The following is a 24,319-nucleotide window of genomic DNA, read 5'->3' on the forward strand; positions in this document are numbered from 1 at the left end:
GTACACAAGCAGATCAAGGTCAATGTCCCGGAAAGGACATAGTTTCTGGTTCTAGCATGAGTCCCTTCATGCTTCTTTCTGTAAAATGCACTTGATCATCAATAAAGTTTTCTTGTGTTCAAAAAAAAATATTTTCATGGGCAACTGGGTTGACATCATCATGTGGCTAACTCCTGGATCAATTCTTGTTCTCAGCATTTTTTTGTGTGCTTGAATTGAAAGAAGAAGAAAAAAATCATTGCAATGGAAGATGATTAGCCTAGCCAAGCGGGCCCCGCATCTCACTCCCCCATCTTCTCCTTTCCCGTTCTCTGTCCCCTCACTCACTCACTCACTCCCGCACGCCTCCTCCCCAAGCTCCCCCCATCGCAAGAACCAACTTTTGCCCCCAAATCCCCCCCCTAAACTCTCCAATCCCCTCCCCCCATTGCGAGATCCCGCACCAGATTCGATCCTCCCCCTCCCAAAACCCACGGGGGACCCGTCTCCTTCCCCGAATCCGCCGTTTCCACCCCCCGAATCTGGCGGCCGGAGATCGGGCCCGGTAGGCGGCGGCCGGCGGAGCTCGATCTGTCCGTCCGAGCCCAGGCGGACCGCGAGGAGGCTAGCTGGGACGCCGCATTGGGCTTCGGCGCGCTTTTTCGACAAAAAAAATGGCGGCGCCGGGGAGCAGTAATGGCGGTGGCGGCAGCAGATCCCAGCAGCAGCAGCAGCCGCAGCAGGACAAGGTATATGCGCGCACGCTTACATGTGATGTGGTGCGATTTTCTTGCGCGCGCAGTGGCTCGCTCGCTCGCTCGCTCGCTTTAGAGGCTGATGTGTACAGGGTACCTGCCGAAATTTGCCAGTACCTGAATGAGCTCATCCACTCCGCTGCGTACCAACTGTACTGGCCACTAGCGGCTGATGCAGCTGAAGCACCTTTAATTGTGCTTTACTTTGTACTGCTCCACTGATTGCTCCCTGCTGCTATGCATGCACAGGCATAACAGGCTGCTGAACTGAACTGAACTGACAGTAATTTTGCTGTCAGTCCGTGTTGAATTGCATGCACTTTGCACTAGACCAGCCACTAATTTTGCAAAGACAGCATCATTTGGAGTGTGTATCTCTCCCATTCCTCCATGGATATTGTAGATATATAAGTATATAACTAACAGATGGCTTTTTTCCACTTATATTCACAGAGGCCAATAGTCATGTGCATCTTTGACCGAGCTAGTACGTTGTCCGTTCAGCTCTAAACTAGTTGAAATGCATGCATTTTGCACTCGTTCAGCCAGTAATTTTGCAATGCCCCAGCATCATCTGTAGTATGTTTCTCTCCCACTCCTCCATGGATATTGTAGATTTACATGTATGTGACTGACTGGTGGATTTGGGCTTCTGTTCACACTTATATTTGCCAGAGGGTTGAGGCTAAGGGCCAAAGTAAGCACAAACTCTGTGGTGCTATGCTAGGATCCTTTTGCACTTTTTCGTATTCTTGGGAGATATGTGCATGCTTTGATGACTGATACAACAGTTTTTATGTTATATGTGCCACATTATCTCGTTATGCTTATGAAGTTCGGCCCAATTTTCCTTTGCATGGTTAATAATGATGGAATAAAGTTTCCTTTCTGTACAGAGTTCAGTAATCGTGTGCAATTTCGTCGTTGACTGAGCTAGTACATTACATTGTCCTTTCTTTGAACTCTAAACTAGTTCTTTGTTCTTCTGCGCAGTCAATTTTGTGTGTCTTCCTTTACCTGTCAATAATTAGCAAGGCGGTTTTTATTTAGTTTAATCAAATTCATGTACTTGCACTACTAACGCATGTTTCACTGTTCTTAACAGCAGAGTATATGGGCTGGCTGTTTCTCTGGATTGTCATGCTTTGGGGCGCAGAAGGGTGGAAAGCGTATAGTTCCTGCAGCACGTATGCCCGACGGGAGCGCATCGACTAACCGTGGAAATGCTCAGTCTGGTGGCAATCCCAACCAAAATGGGGCTATGAATCTGTCCCTTCTCGCACCACCGTCATCGCCGGCATCCTTCTCCAACTCCGCACTTCCTTCGACTGCCCAGTCACCTAACTGCTTCCTGTCAATCTCTGCAAATTCTCCAGGTGGCCCAACATCTAACATGTTTGCTGTTGGACCATATGCCAATGAGCCTCAGCTCGTCTCACCTCCGGCAGCCTTTTCGACCTACACAACTGAGCCATCCACAGCACCACTGACCCCTCCTCCTGAACTGGCTCATGCAACCACTCCATCCTCTCCAGATGTCCCGTACGCTCGGTTCCTTTCGTCGTCTATGGGTCTTAAAACTGCAGGCAAGGAGCACAACATGCATTACTACTCTGGTGGTTCAGGGCTCCAGGGGCCTTATCCACTTTACCAACCAGGGAGCCCTTCCAGCAGCCTCATTTCGCCTGCCTCGGTGACTCCGAGGACCGGCCTCTCCTCGCCTATCCCTGAGCAAAATGTTCCTACTGCTGCTCACTGGAAGACATCCAGGTCCGCCTGCGACACGCCGTATTCCATTGCTTCACCCATACCCGAGCAAGAGGTCCCTACTGCACACTGGAAGACCTCCAGGTCTGCCTGTGACACGCCGTACTCCAGGACATCGCCGTCGAACATCTTCGGGCTTGATTCAGCTGCCACAAGAAACTCCCTGCTAGATAGCAACTTCTTCCGCCCGGCTGCGTCTGCTCAGTTCTACCTGGATCAGGCTTATAATGGTGGCAAGCTCAGCGTCTCGAGGGACAAGCAACAAGATGCTGATGAGGTTGAAGCGTACCGAGCATCATTTGGATTCAGTGCCGATGAGATGGTTACAAGCACTCAACGTTATGCAGAAGCACCAGATGCCACGCTTGATGAGGGATTCAGCATATCTCCATTTGGAAACAATGCCCCTGCTAATAATACAGAGGAGGTACGCCCGTTTAATGAGCTGCCTAATGATGAGGTTCAGAAGGTGGGTAAGATGAGTAGATCACTTTCAAATGCAAAAGAGATGATGACAAGTCCCTCAAAGAAGCCAGCAGACCAGCTTCAACATAAGGCAGTGTACCTCGATATATTCAAAGGTGAATGTCCTGACTTCCAACCCCAACCATTCGTTCATTCTGTTATAGTACCGATCTTTGTACGCCAGAATCATCAATATTTGTTGGTTTTTTTTCACTCAGAATAATGTATAATTAGCAAGTAACTTCAATTATACTAGCACCGGCTCCATAGCCTGAACCTAAATGCTGGTGTTGTGTCAATGTTTCTGCGATCTTACTCACCATGCTCCTTTCCTTTCTTACTGCAGGAACTAAAGGGGGGTATCTGTCTGAGGACGACACGTCAGCTGTGAAAGACTGCCATCCATTCAGGATGACTCGAGACGAGATATCTCTGAAACCGATAGAGGTGAGGAAGAAGGCCCCAGCCGGGCAGGCATGCTCAGACGCGGAGGTCGAGTTCAGAAGGGCGAGGAGCCTGAGAGAGGCCAACAGCGTCTTGTCGTGGCGCAGCACCCTGTCAAGGCAACTACAGTAATGCATGGATGGTGCACTAGCTAATATATGCAGGATAAGTAAGTTGAAGAGTGAGCTTCCTCCCTTGGCCGAGCCGCCTAGCGTGCGTTGTCGATCGCTCGGAGGTGTTAGAAGTAAGTAATCTGTCGTAGTCACAGAGCTAGTAGCCTGTATCTATGTACTACCCATATATGTCTGGGGATCCTTTCTACTTCTAGCCCAGATGGATATGTGATGACCAACCAGCAGCTTGTATTCAGTTTCAGATTGCCATGTTCCTCTTCTGCTTTATGGAGACTCTGTAACCATTAGCAGTCCAGCACAATGAAATGAAATGAAAGGGCGTTGCTCCTGTCCTGATCCGCCGCCTGAATATTCACATGCTTACGCGATTTGCTGCATCTAACTGAACTTGATCTTGAGTAGCATTGTTCACAGCAGCAGCATCAATGTCAATGCTGGTACCCTGCAAAAAAAAAATGTCAATGCTGGTAGAATTTATCGAAATGAATGCAAGCTGACCTTGCATAGTTTGAATCAGTGTGCTTCTGCTTGCTTCCAGGAAGGAAGTCTTTTGTTATATGCATGAACACCATCAGGTTGTTCTCTGCCTTTCTACAGTTCATGGTGATTGGAATTGTAACAGAGTTGCAATTTGTACTTAACTGCTGTTACATAATGCATTTGTTCTCACATCCTGAACAATGTACGCGGCGTCTCATAGACCATTTATGCAATTGGGTTAGGGTTAGGCAGAGATGCAACATATACCCTGTATCCTCTCCCCCTGAAACCTCCAGCCCCTCTCCTGTTCTTCCTCCCAGGCTCTCTCTAGCACATTCTTCCTCCCAGGCTTTTGTTATATGCATTCCCTCCGCCTTTTTGGTGATTCTTCGCCTTGACATTGCCCAAGAGGGTAGGGTCCTGTCCGATGATGAGCGTGAGCTACGGGCTAGGCTCAAGAGGCGGGTCATTGCCTTGTCTGTGCTTGAAAGGTCTCGTAAGAAGCAATGCGCCAGAATCTCCAACCTTAGGGAGGGGGACGCAAATACTAAATTCTTCCACCGCCGAGTCAATGCTAGAAGGAGGAAAAACCACATCCATAGAATCAAGAATGAGCAAGGATGGGTCACCGAACATGTGGCTAAGGAGAAAGTAATTCATGATCATTTTTCCAACGTCATGAAGAAGGGCCCTTTAAGCCGCAAAGATTTCAACTGGGATGAGCTAAATTTGGAACCCGTCGACCTCCATGACCTTGACTCTGCTATGACCGAGGGTGAGGTCCTCAAAGCGATCAACGATTTGCCTTGTGACAAGGCCCCGGGTCCGGATGGCTTCACAAGCCTTTTTTTTCAAGAAGTGTTGGAACATTGTCAAGCCCGACCTCATGCGGGTCATAAACCATTTTGACTCCCTTCACACGTCAAACCTCTAGTGGCTCAATTCCGCCAACGTGGTGCTTTTGCCTAAGAAAGATGGGGCGGAGGGAATTGCCGATTATAGGCCCATTAGCCTACTCCACGCGATCGCGAAGATTATTGCGAAGGTGCTCTCCTTAAGGCTTGGCCCCCACATGACAAAGCTCGTTTCCAATGCCCAAAGCGCCTTCATCAAAACAAGAAGTATCCACGACAACTTTTTGTATGTCTGTAACCTCGCTCGGCGCCTGCACAAGAGCAAGACCCCTTCACTTCTCTTCAAGCTTGACATCCGCAAGGCCTTCGACACCGTGAAGCGGGACTACTTGCTCGACCTTCTTCAACGGCGAGGATTCCCTAGCAAGTTTAGGGACTGGTTCGCAGCCCTTCTTAGCTCCTCCTCATCGAGGATCATCCTCAATGGTATTGCCGGCGACCCAATTAAGCATGGTCAGGGCCTTAGGCAAGGGGACCCCGTATCCCCGCTGCTTTTCGTCATCGCCATTGACCCACTCCAAAGAATTCTCGAGGTGGCTACGAGAAAGGGGCTCCTCCACAAAATCAGGGGTAGGGGAGCCATGATGTGGACCTCCCTCTATGCAGATGATGCGGCCGTCTTCTTGGCTCCGATCAAAAGGGACGTCGACAACCTTGCAAACATTTTGAGGGGCTTCGGTGAGGTCACGGGTCTGTGTACTAACTTCAACAAGAGCTCTTTTGTGCCCATCCGATGCAACCACCTCGATTTGGGACGTCTGACCCAGAGGCTGCCGGCTGCTAGGGCTTCCTTCCCTCTACGATACTTGGGGCTCCCTCTCTCAGTTTGGCAACTAAAGTTGGTGGATCTTCAATTTCTAATGGACAAGGCCGCAAACAAGCTAACAACTTATGAGGGCAAAAACATCACCACCATTGGATGAACGACTCTTGTCAAGTCCATGATCACCTCCCAAGTGGTCTACCCTGCCACACCGCTAGTTATTGCGCCAACCATCTTGCTCAAAGTCAACAAACTTGAGAGAGCTTTCCTTTGGTCCGGTTCGGACAAGACAACGGGAGCAAAATGCAAGGTCAATTGGGATATTGTTTGCCGGCCACTTCAATACGGGGGACTTGGGGTTCTCAACACCAACAAGTTTACACGTGCCCTCCGGTTGCGATGGCCGTGGTATGAATGGAAGGAGCCCACCAAGATGTGGGCGGGGATGAAAAACCCGTGCGACGAGGAGGACCTATGCTTTTTCTATGCTTCCACTACTATCACCATTGGCAATGGTGCGAAGACCCCTTTTTGGGACTCACCGTGGCTTTCATGGGCGCAAGCCAAAAGACATTGCCCCGCTCATTTACAAAGCGTCAAAGAGAAAGAATTGGAAGGTTCGGGAGGCCCTCTCACACAATGCATGGATCCTCAAGATCAAACCGCCCACCATCATCTCCGCGGAGCTCATCACGCAGTTCTTCACTCTTTGGGCGCTTTTGCATGAGGTCCAACTTGATGATCTCACCGAGGATGACATTGTGTGGAAGCATACGGCTAGTGGAATCTACTCGGCGGCATCCGCATACAAGGCACAATTCTTAGGGATGGTTCCTACACCCTTGGACAAAATGGTTTGGAAGGCTTCCCCCCCCCCCCCCCCCCCAAAGTCAAGTTCTTCGCTTGATTGGCGCTACAAGACAGAATTTGGACTGCTGATCGTTTGGCAAAACGTGGGTGGGCCAACTGTGGTCTCTGCCCTCTCTGCATGAGAGTGCAGGAATGTGGGCCTCACCTTTTTTACAAATGCCGCTACACATGAAGGCTTTGGTCTTTGATCATTGACAAATACCATATTCTCGGTCTTCATGCCAACGGTTGGCTCCTGTTCGACTCAGTTGAGGCTTGGTGAGCAAGTACCTACAACAACGCCACGCCAAACCGCCAAGCTAAGGCGTCCCTCACCATGCTTGTTTCGTGAACTGTCTGAAACGAGCGAAACGCAAGGGTCTTCAAGCACAAGAGTGCTCCTCCAACTATTTTGCTTGCCTCCATAGAGACCGAGGCCAACCTTTGGGTCATCGCCGGTGCCAAAAAATTAGGGTCCATTATTTTGCGATGGTGATGTCATGCCGTGTATTGAGTGACTTGTAACAAACTTTATTCTCTCTTATTTAATGGATGAGGCAAAACTTTTGCCTCCGTTTCAAAAAAAAAACATCTCTCAGAGAACTGTTTCCGCTCAGCGTAACGGTATGGATCGTTGCCACCGTGACACTTTGTCGACGACACACTTCCGTTGTCATCTCTGCTTCCATTATGAAAAGCCTCTGTCTGATCAGTGACCATGCACGTGTCTACAAAGAAAAAATTGGTTGTTTCACTCCAGCTTTCCGAATTAAACACACTAACAACACACAAGATCGATGGCCTTACACTTTTTCCCATCACAACAAATACTGGGAGATCTAGCAGACACACAGTGACATAGATGGCCTTGCACCTTTTCCATCATAAAGACAACCACAATGTCTGACAATATTTAAGCTTTGCAAGCAGCTGGCTGGACATGGCGCCTACGGTTTCGCAACGACCTCCGTGCTTGATGCTGCTCAAGTCGTCGTCTGGTTTCTGTATTTTAATCTAGGATCGACCGTCTTGATGCAGCACATATTTTACTTGAGCGAAATATTACAGGAAGGTGATGGTGAGCTTCCTGGACACTGGAGCTAGCCGTTGGGATTATAGTAATTCAAGAAAAGGACCTCGATTATTGTTGGTCAAACAAGATCTAGCCTCGTTCTCCACATAAATAATCATACCGTTTATACTTCCAAACCATGTTATTACTTAAGCCAGGGCCCTGAGGGTCAATGCTTACATACTGAGTTACAAGTAGCTTGCACTTGCAGCAGCCGCTCTTCATTCCTAGCCTTTTCTCCTCCGCGTGATAAATCTGAGCTGCTCTAGATGTCCACAGTTCCCTCCAGCTGATTGCCACAAACCGAGCTTGGCCTCCGCTTCTTGCAGGTAAGATCCAACCTTGGAATGGAATCCAGGGGAGCTTCAAATTTCTTCTTTTTCTCATGTTTATTATGCACGGATAGCGCGTGGAATGATCTATTTAGCACCTTTGATCTTCTTGCATGTCATTTGATTTCAACAATTGGAGGCTCGATATACTGTTCACCTCAATTTTTCAGGGGTATAATGGCCCGTCGCTGGAAACTTATTGATGATGCCAATTCAAGAGCGATGAGGGCTATCAACGGTTATGCCGTGTTCACGGGTTACCTAACCATGGATATCAAGGGCCTAGGTTTTCTCATACTTATATGGACCACCGTCGTACTCCTTGGTGGTTTCGTCTCTGCGCTTCAGAACAAATTTTTTTGGTGTCTCACATTTATCACTTTGGTACAAACAGCAGGGTAAAGTTTGAAGTTTCCACAATGCCTTTAGTTCATGCATTTTTAATGCTTTATGTCTTGTGTTTCTCTACATTTAGCTTCATGTTTGTATTTTTTTCCATTACTTAATTTCCACTAAAATAATGACTTCTTTTGTACAAGGGAGGCATATGAAGGCAACGGGCAATTAGGGGATATATCACTAGTTACATGGTCGAGGCAAAGATTAGAGAAGATGCGTACAATAAACGTACAACAAAGGTCGTTCTACACCGGCAGAAATGACACTTTGATGTTTCTTGGAGTAGGTTCAGTCGTTTCGATGGAGTGTGACCTGGTGCTATGTTAAGAATGCGTTGAGAGAAATTCGGTCGCACAGGCCTGCGTCGTGCACGACTCCTCACCCTCTCCAAACTTCTCTTTCTCGATGTCGATCGGAGTCATACACGACTCCTCAGACTCGACCACAGGACTCATAGTCTTTTCCTGTGAGCTTTAGTGCCCTCCCCCTAGTTACGTTCAGGTGAAGTGAATAGATTACATGCCCGCGGGAATGCTTATAGAGGCCATGTGTTCTTGATAAATGACCAAGTCTACTCATGGTGGTGGTAGGTGGAGAGGGTATATTGGTATGATTTGCTTCACTAGTCAAAGGTGACGGGTCCATAGTCCATGGTGTACTAGCTTGTGACGTTTTTTGTGTCGTCACGAGCTTCGAGTTGCTTACACTTATCATTATATTTTCATACCTTTTATGAAAATAGACATGATGGTATACGGATTTATCGCGTTTGATCGAAATGGCGAACAATTCATCCGGCAAGTTGAGCGAGCTTGAGGGGTTCATCTGCCAGGAACCCTCCAACTCACAAAAAGGACAAGCAAAAGATCACTATCATGGGATTTCACAACAATATTCATGATTTATATGATTCGGGGGCAATTGCGCACTTGGAAGATCAATGTACGGAATTCACACGAGGATATACCTAAGTTCAACCGTCTGTATCACTACATATTTTAGTGACTAACCGGAGCCTTGTAATGTTCAAAAAACCTTCAGTGGAGGTGGTTTTGCACTACTGGAGAGTTAATTGGTCGTATGAGTAAAATGCATGAGCGGTCCTAATTCTTTCATCAAAGTGTCGACCGGGTCCTAATTTTTCAAAATGCATGTCTGGGTCTTAAATCTTTTTAAATTGTTCATCCGAGGTCATAAATCCGTCTGACCAACACTGACCTACCTACATGGCGCTTTGACCATGGTCACGTGGATAGGAGGGCCCAGGAGGAGTAACGACCAGCCATGCATATTTGCAAGAAAGCCCTCAAACACTAATTTGTTCACATTCGCAGTCCCTTTCATCTTCCCCACCCCCTCTCGCGAAACCAAAGTCGAGCGACGGAAGTGGCACTGCTCCGGTGAGAAGCGGAGGTCATGGGTGGCGGTAGTTCGGCAGGGTCGGCCGCTAGAGTTGTGACGACGGGCGTGACACCCTGATAGCTAAGCTACAGTAAACCCCTGTTAATGACGCCAGGTCATCGTAATTAAAATTTTGCTAAACCTCGCTCGTTTCAAAATTAGTTCAAATACAAATTTAAATAAAAAATCAAATTAGGTTTTAAATATTCCTTAGATAATTTTCATGCATCAATCAACATTTTCTAAAGATTTAAAATGCCCCTGATATAAAAACAGTAACCAAGACCGCCGCATTTAGGTCATTTTCATTTAATAAAAATACAAAACAACTACTAATCGCTCCCAAAATTTTAGTGACAGTGAGGTATGTTGAATACTATACTAAATATTGAGACCAGCCACACATTTTATAAAAATGGATTATTGTTAAAAGTGCAATAGCAAACAAAAGAAAAGAAAACAAACAAACAAAAAGAACAAAAGACCAGCTCCCCCCCTCCCCTGCTGAGCCGTGAGGCCCAACTGGCCAGCCAGCCGGCCCACCCCCCCCTTGGCCTATATGGGCTACCTCTCCATCCCCCGAACCGTAGACCCCCAACCCCGTTCCTCTCCTCCCTCGCTCCCCACGCACTGCCACACACTCGCTCACGCGCAGGGCAGCGCCCAGGTCCGTGCTCCTTCTACCTCCCGCCCCGTCACCCGCCTCTGACGACCAGCGCCGCCCCTCCTGGCCTCCTTCCTCTTCCTCCTGCACCGCGCCCTTCATCCCCGAGCTCCGCGCGCTCCATCCATGGTCGTCCCGACCTCCTGCCGCAATGTCGCCGTCTCCCCTCGCTCCGGTGAGCCGGGAAACCAGGCCGCCCACCTCCTCCTGCCTGCTCCCTCCTCGCGACATCCCGGTTGGCCGCACCTCCTGCGGCCTCAGCCGCCATGGCCACAGGCCATGGCCTCCGTCTCCAGCCCCGCCGAGGTGCACATCCCAAGTGCACCACCACGAGCCCGCTGCCATCCCTACGGCTCCACTGTGAGCTCCTACTTCCCCTCTCCCTCCTCTAGGATCGCACGCGTCTCCCTAGCATCGTCCCCAACGAGCTCCGGCCGTCGCGGACAACCTCGCCGTCGACAATTTAGGCCATCCCAGCTCGCGTTCCTTGCACTAACGGATGCGACTCGACGCCAGCTCTCGAATGCACCCGGCCGCGAGCCAAATGGTCGCCGGAGGGCCATTTCCGACCGCCGACGCCGTCCTCGTGGTCGTCGGGGCTCTGCCACCGGTGCGCCGCCACGGTCTTAACCTCCCTGGGTCACCGACAGGTGGGCCCAGGGTCATTAGCCACTAACCCCAGCCCTAAACCCCACTGACGTGTGGCCCCCACCTTAACTAATTAGGATTAGTATAAATTAACTCTGTTAATTAACTCAACCACTGACAGCAAGGCCTAGAGGGCATACAACCTTCTTTGCTACGTACGTACTGTCGGACAATTCATTATCCTTTGGAAGCATCTTCTTCAATATTTTCAGTAGCTTCTCAAATCCTTTGTCAGGTACACCATTCTCTACCTTCCACTGCAGCAATTCTAGTGTGGTAGATAAATACTAGAAAAATTCAAACAATTCCAAATTTTTGTGAGGTAGATAATTTGATTGTAAAGTTCGCTCCAATTTTTAGATCATTTGGGCACATGAGCAACTCTCAGCAAAAAAGACAAATCATGTCAGAATAATGCGTGCATAATAAACATTTTTACAAACCCCGAATTTGTATTTTTTGCCGAGTGCTGCTTAAATGTCCAAATGATTTAAAAGTTGGTGTGAACCTCACATATCAAATTATCTACCACACAAAAAATTAGAATTTTTTGAATTTTTCTAGTATTTGTTCTGATTTTTTTGTCAGGCCAGTGGATTCTGTAAAAAAACATATTTAAAAATAATAATCATATAATTAAAATAATGTTATTTGTTAAGCTCCCATCATCTATATCTATACCAATATAAAAAGACACAAATAAGCATATCCAATTAATCTCGATCATCAAATCATGTCAATCCAACGACCTAGACTGCTTCAATGTCGAGCGCTCAACATGTTTAGTGTATAGTTAATTTCATGCCAAATATAATGCTAATCACATAATAATACTCAAATAATATGATACTTAATATCCGCATGCATTTAATATACTTTCTTTGAAATTAACGTGCCTTGCACGTACACATTGACTAGTCAAATAGAAGCATGCGAGAGCTCCGACGTTGTCTTTCACAATGGACCCTATTGGTCAGTCTCAGCTCGCAGCATGGGCCCGTAGGTCATGGTGCGAAGGCCCATTAGTCAAACTTTTTGTGCCCAAGTCGGTTCGTTTTGATCGGCAAACCCCCTATTTGACACTGCAGGCGCACATTAACGTGTATTTTGCAAACATGCGCCTGCAAAGCCCCATGCTGGGCCGGCCCATTCTAATTTTCCCCTCTGTTTTTTGAGAAATGTCAACAAAAGCTGGCACTATGGTTCGAACCCGGATTGCAACTGCTACGCTCTAACCACCACGCCACCACACAGCTAGTGCGTTCGTTTTTAATTTTTATTCGTTGTTCAGTTCGGTTTATTATTCTATTTTTTCACATTCTTTAATGCATGTTTTTTTATAGATTCGTGAACCTTTTTTTTTCTAAATGCATGAACTTTTTCTATGAATTCATGAAGTATTCTTCAAAATCGATGATTTTTTTAAATTTGATGAACTTGTAAAATTCGCTGAACTTTTTCCAATATCGATGATTTTTTTAAAAAAATTAATGAACTTTTTCCAAATTCTGTGAACTTCTTTTGAAATTCTATAAACTTTTTTCAAATTGATGAACTTTTTTCAAATTCTATGAACTTTTTCATTTCCGATGAAACTTTTTTCAAATCGATGAAATTTTTTCAAATTCTATGAACTTTTTCAAATTCACAAACCTTTTCTATTTTATCGAACTTTTCTTTTGAATTCATGGTTTATGTGAATGCGTTTTCACATTTATGTTTTCTTTATTCACATATATTTTATAGTGGGTATATAATAGTATATGTTTAATGTTTGTGCTGAATGAAAGGTCAAAGAGAACTATTTAGCTTAATTAAGAAAATCTTGATAGCATACAATAAAATGTTTTTGAAATTTTAAAAAATGTTCACACGTTTGAATAAAATGTATGTAACATGATGAAATGTATATCATGTATTTGGAAAACGTTAAACATGTTTAAAATATAATTTTGATTTATGCAGAAACTGTACAAATGTATATGTAAAAGGTAGACATCAAAAATATATTTTGGAAAAACATTTAATCCTGTAATTATTATTTTTAACCTGTATAAAAAATGTTCCTTGTGGATATAAATGATGTGAAATTATAAAAAAATGTACACGTGTTTTAAAAAAATATTTATGACATTATGAAAAAAATGTGAATGGCGTATCTCAGGAAATTGTAAAGCATGTATGAAAAAATGTTCTTGATTTATTAAAAAAAAATGTACTTCACGGGCCTCGTCAACGCGCGGCAGCGGCCAGAGGTATAGTCGTTGCAGGTGGAGGCGGTGGCGCTGATGGGGGCGGCGCGGTGGCGGAAGGAGGCAGGCGTGCGGTGTCGCGTGGTCGACTGGCTGCAGAACGCCACGGGCCTCGCCATGACTATACCAAGCAGCGTCCGCACGCGTCGGCGGGCACGGGAAGTTGTCAATGGGGAAGAGGTCCCGGACATGAGCAACGATACGCCCGGGAAGAAGTCAATGGCGGGCACGCAAGTGGCAAGTCTGATTTGACTGCATATACTACTGCCGTAGCAGGCTAGAGCATGGCGACATGACCAGGGACATGTTCATGTGTCATGTGTGCTAGACAAACCATATTAACATATCTTGTTAGAAAATGTAAGAGATGTGTAGTAGTACAAGTAGTACAGGAGAACATACGTGCTATGAGTCCCTGAATATAAGCACACAATTGTTGGAAAAATCATCACAATTATTGCGTCACTACTTGAGGGTTTGGAGCAGCTTTATTAGACAACTAGGGACATCACATGTTAATCATATATATGATCTCTGTTGACTGATTTATTTGGTCGTTGTAGGCATCCAGGTTGGCGATAAGGTAGGCCTCGGCGGCCTTGAAGATGGCCGTGACATAGCCCTTGGCCTTGGTGATCTCATCCTCCACCTCCATGCCTGGCAGCAGCTTGTATGTCGATTTCACCTTGACCATGCTGCCGCCGTTGGCCGCCGACTCCACCTTGATGTGCGACGTGGCCGCCTCAATCGCGGCGCCGATGCCACCACCCTCGATGAGGGTCGACTTGCACTCGCACTTGTCCACGTCAAGGAACTCGAGCCTCTCCTTGATGAGGTTGAAGGGCATGGCTGCGAGATAGGGAACTGCGTTTCAAGCTTTGACCATGTGAATCAGATTGCAGGTGAGATGAACTGATGCATGTGATGCATACCTGAGGTGAAGTTGAACTGCCTGACGCTCCCTACGCCGCCTTCTCCCTCAACAGCGTGGGCGCTGGCGACGATCTGCGGCACGAGCTTGGGGGCCAGGGTGTGCCAGTCCATGACGCCGGCGCGGAAGAGGCGCGGGGCGGCGACCGGCGACTCGATCTCATGGGTCCAGCTGTTGGTGGAGGGCATTGCTGTGATGATCAAGCTAGCTAGCATAACCGGTGCAAATGGTGTGAGCAGCGCTATAAATAAGGGCTCGAGAGAGGGGGTTGGTGAATCATGGCCGGATGGGTCTGGTCAGTGGACTGGAGCCTGGTTACGGCGCCAAAGCCAGGCGTCGAGTTTTTTCTAAAATGGACGGCGCTTTGGTCGATGTGGAAGAATGTGATCTCTATCCAATTGGCACCACGGTCTCCGTGGGGAAATTATTCTAGTGCTAGCTAGGTGTGATCAGCCAGCTGCATCACCCATTAACAAATGAAAGGAAATCTTGAGACGAGTCACACACCGTTTGACTCATGTTCCATCCATCCCATGCACGGCCGTGATCCCACTGTAAACCTCCCGTAATTCAGCTACCTGCCCGTCTCCCGTAATTTCTTACCCCGTTTCCCCGGTCTGCTGCTGCCCACTCCCATTATCCCGCATCCTATTCCTCCAGGCATGTCTCTCTCGTGCTTCCGGTCCAGCAAGCGCACATGCACGCCGGTCTGCGTCGAGTCGTCGTTATTTGCAGTACACTGATCCTGCCCAATATCCCTGGTAAAGGTCTTGCCAAGATTATGCCCAATCCCTGGCAAAGATCTTTTTTTTTTGAAAAAAGGGGCTCCCCGGCCTCTGCATCAGAGTGATGCATACGGCCATCTTATTAACCAAATAACAAAAAGTGTCAATAAGGTTCCAAAGTCTCCAGTTGATAAAAGGAAAATGCAGCTCACACAAAGCTTAAAAAGGCTAGATACACAAACTAGCCAGGAAAAGATGCCACAACCGGCTGGCTAAAAATAGATAGGTAAACTAATTGCCTATCCTATTATATGACCACCATCCAAACCGGTTGAAGATATCCCGAGTTACCATCTCCCAACGGATAGATCCAGTAACCAAACGCTCCCTGGCCTCCATCGGAGTGAGTAGCGACCACGAACGAATCACTGCCGTAGCTCGGAAAATAACCTGCAAAAAATGAATCCGTGATGTTCTGTTAAAAACCAAATCATTTCTGCAATTTCAGATAGTCCACAACAAAGCGCAAACTCCAACCCGAATATGTCTTGCTAAGTCAGGCTCAACCCCATTAAGCCATGTCCCAAATAATGCATTGACAGAAGTCGGTGGAGTAATATTAAAAGCAATATAGACCATCCGCCAAAGGACTTTGGCCAACGGGCAATCAAAGAATAAATGCTTAATCGTCTCATCCCGATCACAGAAACTACACCTAGTAGGTCCTGTCCAATTACGCTTTATCAAATTGTCCTTTGTTAAAATAACTTGTTTATGAACAAACCACATAAACACTTTAATTTTTAAAGAAACTTTGACAACCCAAACATACTTGGAAGTTGGTAAAGATCTTGCCAAGATTATTAATTATGCTCCTCCATCCTCACCTCATTGTTTTGTCATATTTTTGTCACGAGGTGATGACACTGACGCCACTTCTTCTTCCTCCATTGCCTCACACAACCCTCTCTTCTTGCTTTCTTTCTCAACACGACAAACACATATGACCGGGGAACACGCGCGCGCGCACACACTAGCACTAGGGAAGACGAACAATGGCTTTGCCAAAAGGTCAGCTCCTTGGTTCACACGAGAGACTACATCTCTTCGACAACCCTCCCTCACGGCTGCACTTTTTTCATTGACTCAAATGACTATTTGTAGAAAGTTTGGCACTCAGACATGGCCCACACACTCACAGGATACTCCACTAGCTCACGCACACACGCACATACACATACATGATAATGCCCACGGTTGCTTGATCCGAATAGTACTGCACGGGCTAGCTACACACAAGCTTGGGTAACAGCTAAGTCTGCAGAATCTTTGGATACACATGCATAGGATCAAGCCTCACCTAATTGCTTCCTATTCTTCCTCCATACAAAACAAGCCACGCGGCTCGGCTGCCCCGGCTCCACCTAATTAACCGCGCTCACAATTTGGCATGACTAACTGGCCGTGCACAATCTAATTAACTAAACATGATGAAAACCAAAAACAACAAGGTTAATTTCAACATTCACCTCTTTTAACCTTGTTGTAGTTTATTCAAACACTTCCATGTCGACCTTCAAAGCAGCGCCGGTGCATCGTCAATGTCGTTGGTGCAACACGTAGATGGTCGCCAATGCCATCTTGTCACGCCGATTGCCGTTGTCTTCGTTGGCCTTGATGGGAGGAATACCTCTCATGCCTTCACCGCGAGTGTGCAGCCGCAACACGCTCGCTGCCTCATGTTCGTCACCAGTGCCACAACTCGCCAATGACTTGTCTCCATGTTATCGACGATGACACACCTTGTCGACGACTCCGACATGAAACTCCTCGTGGCAATAGCCTCCGTTTCATGGCCATCACTTCCTTGATGCCGGTGGCGCAACTTACCGGGCAGCATACCTTTCTTCATCGCTCGTAACACAACTTGACAATGATGGAGACATGCACCGGCCGCTAGCAGCATCACGCCACCACGTATTAGTAATCAGGCATTTGAAAAGAAAGGACCAAATCTTTTTAGAGATTAAAAAGAGAGTTATTCATATATTGGCCAAATGATTAAGACTGGTTATTAGCCATTTTTTAGGGCTGACATTGGGAGGGAAGTCACGAAAACCATGATCTTACCCAGGGATTCATAAACAATAATTATCCACAGTAATTCATGAACAATATCCAATCTGCAGTGATTCGCGGCCAATGCTAGCCCCCCATCCCTTCTTCATTTTATACACAGAGTTTACTGTAGCTTTTGTGACATCTCTTGTGCATGTTAGAGGATCCGGCTCCCGGCGCCCATACACCTTGCATTAAGAGAGTCGAGTCATCAGACTCGCTGAAGCGCACGACGATATGGGCCGGCCTAGTTCACGGTAGGTACACTGCCTCCTTTTCTTTTTCCGTTTTTCTTTCATGTTTCTATTTCTTTTTTTTGATTCTTTTTTTTAGTTTTACTTACACTTTATATTCTAAACATATACATTACAAAAATTAACTTCACACAGTATTTAAAAAAAATGTTAATCATGCTTTGAAAAATGTTGAATGCGTATACAAAAAATGTTGACAATGTATTAAAAATGATGAAAAATGTTTAATGTGTATATAAAAGTTTTAATCAATCATTTTGAAAAAGTTAAATTTTTTTTGAAAAATGTTGAACAATTATTTGAAAAAATGTTGAATAAGTATTAAAAAATGTTGAACAAGGATATGAAAAATGTTGAAACAGTATTAAAAATGTCGAACAAGTATTTGAAAAATGTTGAATAAGTATTAAAAAATGTTGAATGAGTATATGGATTTTTTTGAACAATTATTTGAAAATGTTGTGTAAATGTTAGAAATATTGAACAAGTATCTAAAGAAATGTTGAATAAGTATTAAAAAATGTTGAATGAGTATTTAAATTTTTTTGAACAAGTATTTTCTTGGATAATTATTAAAATGTTGAAACAATATTTAAAAAATGTTGAATAAGCGTCCGGACAATGTTCAACGTGTATATAAAAACTGTTGATCATTTATTAAAAAATGTTTTTGACACATACGAAAATGTATAGTGAAAACGAAAACAAACATAAGAAAAAACAAAAATGGAGAAGAAAAACAAAACCAAACCAAAAATGAGAAGAAACAAAATGTAAGAAAAACGAATAAACAAAATGCAAGAAAGAATGAGAGAAATGGAGAAGAAAAAAAACAGAAACAAAAAAAACAGAAAAAACCAGATCGAATAGCTTCAAGTAGGACACGCCCTACAACTTACCACGAGAGGGATCCTAGGCGGTGATCAAATAGTGGCTAGCCGCACCCGATCGCAGCCTGGTGACCAGGAACCGATCCCTGGTTCTCCCATTTCCTCTCCTATACTTTTAATCCGTATGCGCGTGCCAGTGTGCCGGCCTAATACGATGCAGGTTGAGGAAAAACTTCGGCAAGAGTTCCCTTCTCGCCTCGCTTAAAGCGACAAATAGTCACTGCGTCCGGCGGGAGCTCCTCCTACTGTTCGACGCTCGCCGCGTCAAACAGTCGAGCAATCGCACAGGCGCGCTCCCTATTGGGCCGGCCCATATAGCAAGTTATGCACTGTAGCGAGCCGGGTCACTACTACTGTAGCAGACGGGTTTCGTATGTCAAGTGTCCTGTAGCAACCGAGTTTTAATGGTTTAAAAATTTGAAGTTTTTTTAATAAAACGAATATTTTTCTGAGAACTCAAACACTTTTCGAAATTTCTGAAGTTTTTCTGAAATTCCGTAAATTTTTTGAAATTGGGAACATTTTTTGAGACCTAGAAACATTTTTTAAAATCCAAACTTTTTATTAAAAAGCGATCATTTTTTGAAACTCCCGAACAAAAATTGAAACACGAACATATTTTTGGAATTTACAAACAATTCTTTAAATTGAAAGCATGAACATTTTCTGGAAATTGGTGAACAAATTTTGAAAATGGGAACATTTTTTGAAACTCCTAAACACAATTTGAAAAGTTGAACATTTTTTGAACTTATGGATTTGTTTTTGAAAAGTGAACACTTTTTTTATAATATGCGAACATTTTTTCGATGTAGAACATTTTTTGTATTTGTGAACAAATATTAATAACAAGAACATTTTTTGAACTTCTAAAACATTTTTAGAATTTTAGAAAAGAATTTTAAGTTTGAAGAACAAAAAGAAAATACAAAAAAAGGAAAAAGGAATTGAAAATGAAATAAACAAACAGAAAAACAAAGAAAGAAAAATAAAAAAGAAACAGAAACAGAAATAACTAGTGAAAAAACCGGTTCAAGAAGATTCTAGAAGGTTCCCAAAACCAACTTTGCAGAATGTTCCCAAAACCAGACACTATAGCACGTGCGAAATCTCGTAATTGGGCCGGCCCATCTTAATCGCTAGCTCGCTTGCCTCTGTGCGAAGCAGCGGCAACTTGACGCAACGAGCGTCCGTTAGGATTTCCGCGTCCAGCTCCTTGGTCCCATTTGGCAGATCTCCAGTGCTGGGCTGGGTCAACAAGGGGTCTGCTAGCGAACACAGAAACGGTCCAGCGCATAGATGGCCAGCCCACCTACTGCTTGCCCTCCTAGAGTTTTTTCCGCCCAAAAAAAGAGCGAAAAAGGAGAGAAAAAGAACAAGATGCGCCGGCGGAGAACGGGAGGAGGTCTGCGGCGAGCGAGCGGAAACCATGGAACGGAGCAGCGGCAGCTGAGGCTGTGATGTCCCTAGCAGTAGCTTGAGAATCACATAACAAAGAGGAAATGGAAATGGGGATTGACTGAAGAAGAACGAAGGAGCTCGAGCTCAGTTCATTCCTTTTTCTATTCGATGACTAGTTCAGTACAGAGGGTTGGGCATATAAGCCACACACACACGCCCGACGCCTACTACACAGTCCATCCTAGCAGCAGGTGGACCTGACCTGTCATACACCATCCTGTATTAGGTGGGGTGTGACAATTGCCCCTCTTTGAGCGACAGGCTAGTCCCAAAATAATTGCATCACTATCAGGGGCTGAAAGACAAGGTGATCTTCAGCAACAGTTAAACCTGCACCCACCAAAATTTATACTCTATCAGGCCATGGTTTGAGCTCAACCAACTGCTGTTGGCTCATCCAGCAACTCCAAAGCATGAACTGTATCCTCGGAGAGAATTTCACCACAAGCACCCACTTGTATTGATTAATATTTTTTTAAACATATATTTTTTATGCCTACTTTTTTTTGCAAAAACAATTAGCCCACAGCGAGCCAATTGGCTCCAGTCGGCCCACAGTGGGCCGACAGGACGCAATCAGCCCACAGTGGGCCGACAGGGGCCAGTCGGCCAGCTGTAGGCCGACTGGAATCCAATCAGCCTACTGTGGGCTGACTAGGCCCAGTCGGCCTGCAGCGGGCCGACGGTGTATTATTTTTGAATTTTTTTATCCAGCGTAATATTTATGAAAATTAATTAAAAAATGTATTATTTTTAAAAAAATAGCGGCGCTGGACGGGAGGAGGTCTCCGGCGAGAGAGCGGAAACCATGGACGGGAGGAGGTCTCCGGCAGCTGCGGTGGCCGAGGCCGTCGTTCTCCTCCCCGGCTTCTTCTACCATATCCGCAAGCGTGGCGCGCAAACCCCAGCAACCGCCCCGTCGCCGCCTCTGGTAATCCAGCCCCGTCAGTTCCTCTGCTCTCCTTTTCAGTTTTTGTTCGCTGGTGCCGTAGTTTGTGCGAGGAGTTGAGACTCGATCTGCATTAAGGGAATGAGGGCGACTCCCCGGGCGACCGTGGAGGCGACCACCGAGGCGCGCCGCCCGGCGGCGGCGGACCGGGCAGGCGTCGGCGGCCGATTCTGGGCTCTTCTGGATTCGGACGACGAGGATGCCGACGGGGACGGAGAGGATCCAGGGGGTTCACCGACGTCGCCTACTCCATCGGATTTGATTTTAGATTTATTGTTGGAAATATGCCCTAGAGGCGATAATAAATTAGTTATTATTATATTTCATTGTTCATGATAATCGTTTATTATCCATGCTAGAATTGTATTGATAGGAAACTCAGTTACATGTGTGGATACATAGACAACACCATGTCCCTAGTAAGCCTCTAGTTGACTAGCTCGTTGATCAATAGATGGTTATAGTTTCCTGACCATGGACATTGCATGTCGTTGATAACGGGATCACATCATTAGGAGAATGATGTGATGGACAAGACCAATCCTAAGCCTAGCACAAGATCGTGTAGTTCGTATGCTAAAGCTTTTCTAATGTCAAGTATCATTTCCTTAGACCATGAGATTGTGCAACTCCCAGATACTGTAGGAGTGCTTTGGGTGTACCAAACGTCACAACGTAACTGGGTGGCTATAAAGGTGCACTACGGGTATCTCCAAAAGTGTCTGTTGGGTTGGCACGAATCGAGACTGGGATTTGTCACTCCGTGTAAACGGAGAGGTATCTCTGGGCCCACTCGGTAGGACATCATCATAATGTGCACAATGTGACCAAGGAGTTGATCACGGGATGATGTGTTACGGAACGAGTAAAGAGACTTGCCGGTAACGAGATTGAACAAGGTATCGGGATACCGACGATCGAATCTCGGGCAAGTATCGTACCGTTAGACAAAGGGAATTGTATACGGGATTGATTGAATCCTTGACATCGTGGTTCATCCGATGAGATCATCGTGGAGCATGTGGGAGCCAACATGGGTATCCAGATCCTGCTATTGGTTATTGACCAGAGAGTTGTCTCAGCCATGTCTGCATGACTCCCGAACCCGTAGGGTCTACACACTTAAGGTTCGATGATGCTAGGGTTATAGGGAAAGTATGTACACGGTTACCGAATGTTGTTCAGAGTCCCGGATGTGATCCCGGACGTCACGAGGAGTTTCGGAATAGTCCGAAGGTAAAGATTGATATATAAGAAGTATGGTTTTGGCCACCGGAAGTGTTCCGGGCATCACCGGTAGTGTACCGGGACCACCGGAGGGGTCCGGGGGGTCCACCGGGAGGGGCCACGGGCCCCGGAGGCCTACATGGGCCAATAGTGGGAAGGGACCAGCCCCTAGGTGGGCTGGGGCGCCTCCCACCTAGGCCCAAGGCGCCTCCTAGAGGGGAGGGGGGCAAACCCTAGGGCAGATGGGCCCTAAGGCCCACCCCAGGTGCGCCTCCCCTTCTCCCCCCGTTAGCCGCAACCCTAGATGGTTTTTGGGGCTGCCGCCACCCATAGGGAGGGAACCCTAGATGGGGGCGCAGCCCCTCCCCTTCCCCTATATATACTTGAGGTATTGGGGCTGCAATAGACACGATCCGATCTCCCTCTTGGCGCAGCCCTACCTCTCTCCCTCCTCGTCTCTCGTAGTGCTTGGCGAAGCCCTGCTGGAGTTCCGCGCTCCTCCACCACCACCATGCCGTCGTGATGCTGCTGGACGGAGTCTTCCCCAACCTCTCCTTCTCTCCTTGCTGGATCAAGGCGTAGGAGACGTCACCGGGCTGCATGTGTGTTGAACGCGGAGGCGCCGTGGTTCGGCGCTTAGATCGGAATCAACCGCGATCTGAATCGCTACGAGTACGACTCCTTCATCCGCGTTCTTGCAACGCTTACGCTTAGCGATCTACAAGGCTATGTAGATCCCCTCCCCTTCCCCTCGTTGCTAGATTACTCCATAGATTGATCTTGGTGATGCGTAGAAAATTTTAAATTTCTGCTACGATCCCCTACAGTGGTATCAGAGCTAGGTCTATGCGTAGTTTCTATGCACGAGTAGAACACAAGTTGTTGTGGGCGTCGATTTTGTCAATTTACTTGCCGTTACTAGTTTTATCTTGATTTGGCGGCATCATGGGATGAAGCGGCCCGGACCGACCTTACACATACTCTTACGTGAGACAGGTTCCACCGACTGACATGCACTAGTTGCATAAGGTGGCTAGTGGATGTCTGTCTCTCCCACTTTAGTCGGATCGGATTTGATGAAAAGGGTCCTTATGAAGGGTAAATAGAAATTGGCATATCACGTTGTGGTTTTGGCGTAGGTAAGAAACGTTCTTGCTAGAAACCTATAGCAGCCACGTAAAAACTTGCAACAACAATTAGAGGACGTCTAACTTGTTTTTGCAGCATGTGCCGTGTGATGTGATATGGCCAAAAGGATGTGATGAATGATACATGTGATGTATGAGATTGATCATGTTCTTGTAATAGGAATCACGACTTGCATGTCGATGAGTATGACAACCGGCAGGAGCCATAGGAGTTGTCTTAATTTATTTAAGACCTGCATGTCAACATAAACATCATGTAATTACTTTACTTTATTGCTAAAGCGTTAGCCATAGTAGTAGAAGTAATAGATAATGAGACAACTTCAAGAAGACACGATGATGGAGATCATGATGATGGAGATCATGGTGTCATGCCGGTGACGATGATGATCATGGAGCCCCGAAGATGGAGATCAAAAGGAGCAAAATGATATTGGCCATATCATGTCACTATTTGATTGCATGTGATGTTTATCATGTTTTACATATTATTTGCTTAGAACGACGGTAGCTTAAATAAGATGATCCCTCGTAATAATTTCAAGAAAGTGTTCCCCCTAACTGTGCACCGTTGCGAAGGTTCGTTATTTCGAAGAACCACGTGATGATCGGGTGTGATAGATTATAACGTTCGAATACAACGGGTGTAAGCCAGATTTACACACGTAATACACTTAGGTTGACTTGACGAGCCTAGCATGTACAGACATGGCCTCGGAACACGAAAGACCGAAAGGTCGAGCATGAGTCGTATAGAAGATACGATCAACATGAAGATGTTCACCGATGTTGACTAGTCCGTCTCACGTGATGATCGGACACGGCCTAGTTGACTCGGATCATGTTTCACTTAGATGACTAGAGGGATGTCTATCCGAGTGGGAGTTCATTAAATAATTTGATTAGATGAACTTAATTATCATGAACATAGTCTAAATTATCTTTGCAAATATGTTGTAGATAAATAGCTCACGTTGTAGCTCCCTGTTTCAATACGTTCCTAGAGAAAGACCAAGTTGAAAGATATTGTAAGCAATGATGCGGACTGGGTCCGTAGTCCGAGGAGTGTCCTCACTGCTACACAGAAGGCTTACGTCTTTGATGCACCGCTCGATGTGCAAACCCTTACAACGTCGTCTGTGGATGTTGTGAACACCTGACAGACACATCCTGATGACTACTTGATAGTTTAGTGCACCATACTTCACGGCTTAGAATCGGGATTCCAATGACGTTTTGAATGCCATAAGACATATGAGATATTCCAAGAGTTGAAATTGGGATTTCAGGCTCATGCC

At 46.0% G+C, this 24,319-nt stretch overlaps 2 protein-coding genes across 4 annotated transcripts; one reads left to right on the forward strand and one right to left on the reverse strand.

The window, feature by feature from the left end:
- The first annotated feature begins 345 nt into the window (after nucleotides 1-345).
- LOC125506931 (uncharacterized protein At1g76660-like) lies at nucleotides 346-3,872 on the forward strand. Of its 2 annotated transcripts, none has more exons than XM_048671635.1 (3): nucleotides 346-728; nucleotides 1,840-3,082; nucleotides 3,313-3,872. In XM_048671635.1, exons 1-3 carry the CDS (start codon nucleotides 654-656, stop codon nucleotides 3,540-3,542), a joined length of 1,548 nt encoding a protein of 515 aa, XP_048527592.1. In that variant the 5' UTR covers nucleotides 346-653; the 3' UTR covers nucleotides 3,543-3,872. The 2 variants fall into 2 exon arrangements, with proteins under 2 accessions (XP_048527592.1, XP_048527593.1); XM_048671636.1 differs by having other exon boundaries at nucleotides 347-728; nucleotides 1,843-3,082.
- A 9,777-nt stretch (nucleotides 3,873-13,649) lies between these two features.
- LOC125555437 (pathogenesis-related protein 1-like) lies at nucleotides 13,650-14,534 on the reverse strand. 2 transcript variants are annotated; one of them, XM_048718396.1, is made up of 2 exons: nucleotides 14,251-14,534; nucleotides 13,650-14,182 (listed from the first exon to the last, which is right to left on the reverse strand). In XM_048718396.1, the coding sequence occupies exons 1-2, from the start codon at nucleotides 14,462-14,464 to the stop codon at nucleotides 13,827-13,829; spliced, it is 570 nt and encodes a 189-aa protein (XP_048574353.1). In that variant the 5' UTR covers nucleotides 14,465-14,534; the 3' UTR covers nucleotides 13,650-13,826. The 2 variants fall into 2 exon arrangements, with proteins under 2 accessions (XP_048574353.1, XP_048574354.1); XM_048718397.1 differs by having other exon boundaries at nucleotides 13,650-14,167; nucleotides 14,251-14,521.
- Nucleotides 14,535-24,319: the final 9,785 nt, after the last annotated feature.

The sequence above is a fragment of the Triticum urartu genome, chromosome 5 (assembly GCF_003073215.2).
Source record: "Triticum urartu cultivar G1812 chromosome 5, Tu2.1, whole genome shotgun sequence".
Classification (NCBI taxonomy): domain Eukaryota; kingdom Viridiplantae; phylum Streptophyta; class Magnoliopsida; order Poales; family Poaceae; genus Triticum; species Triticum urartu.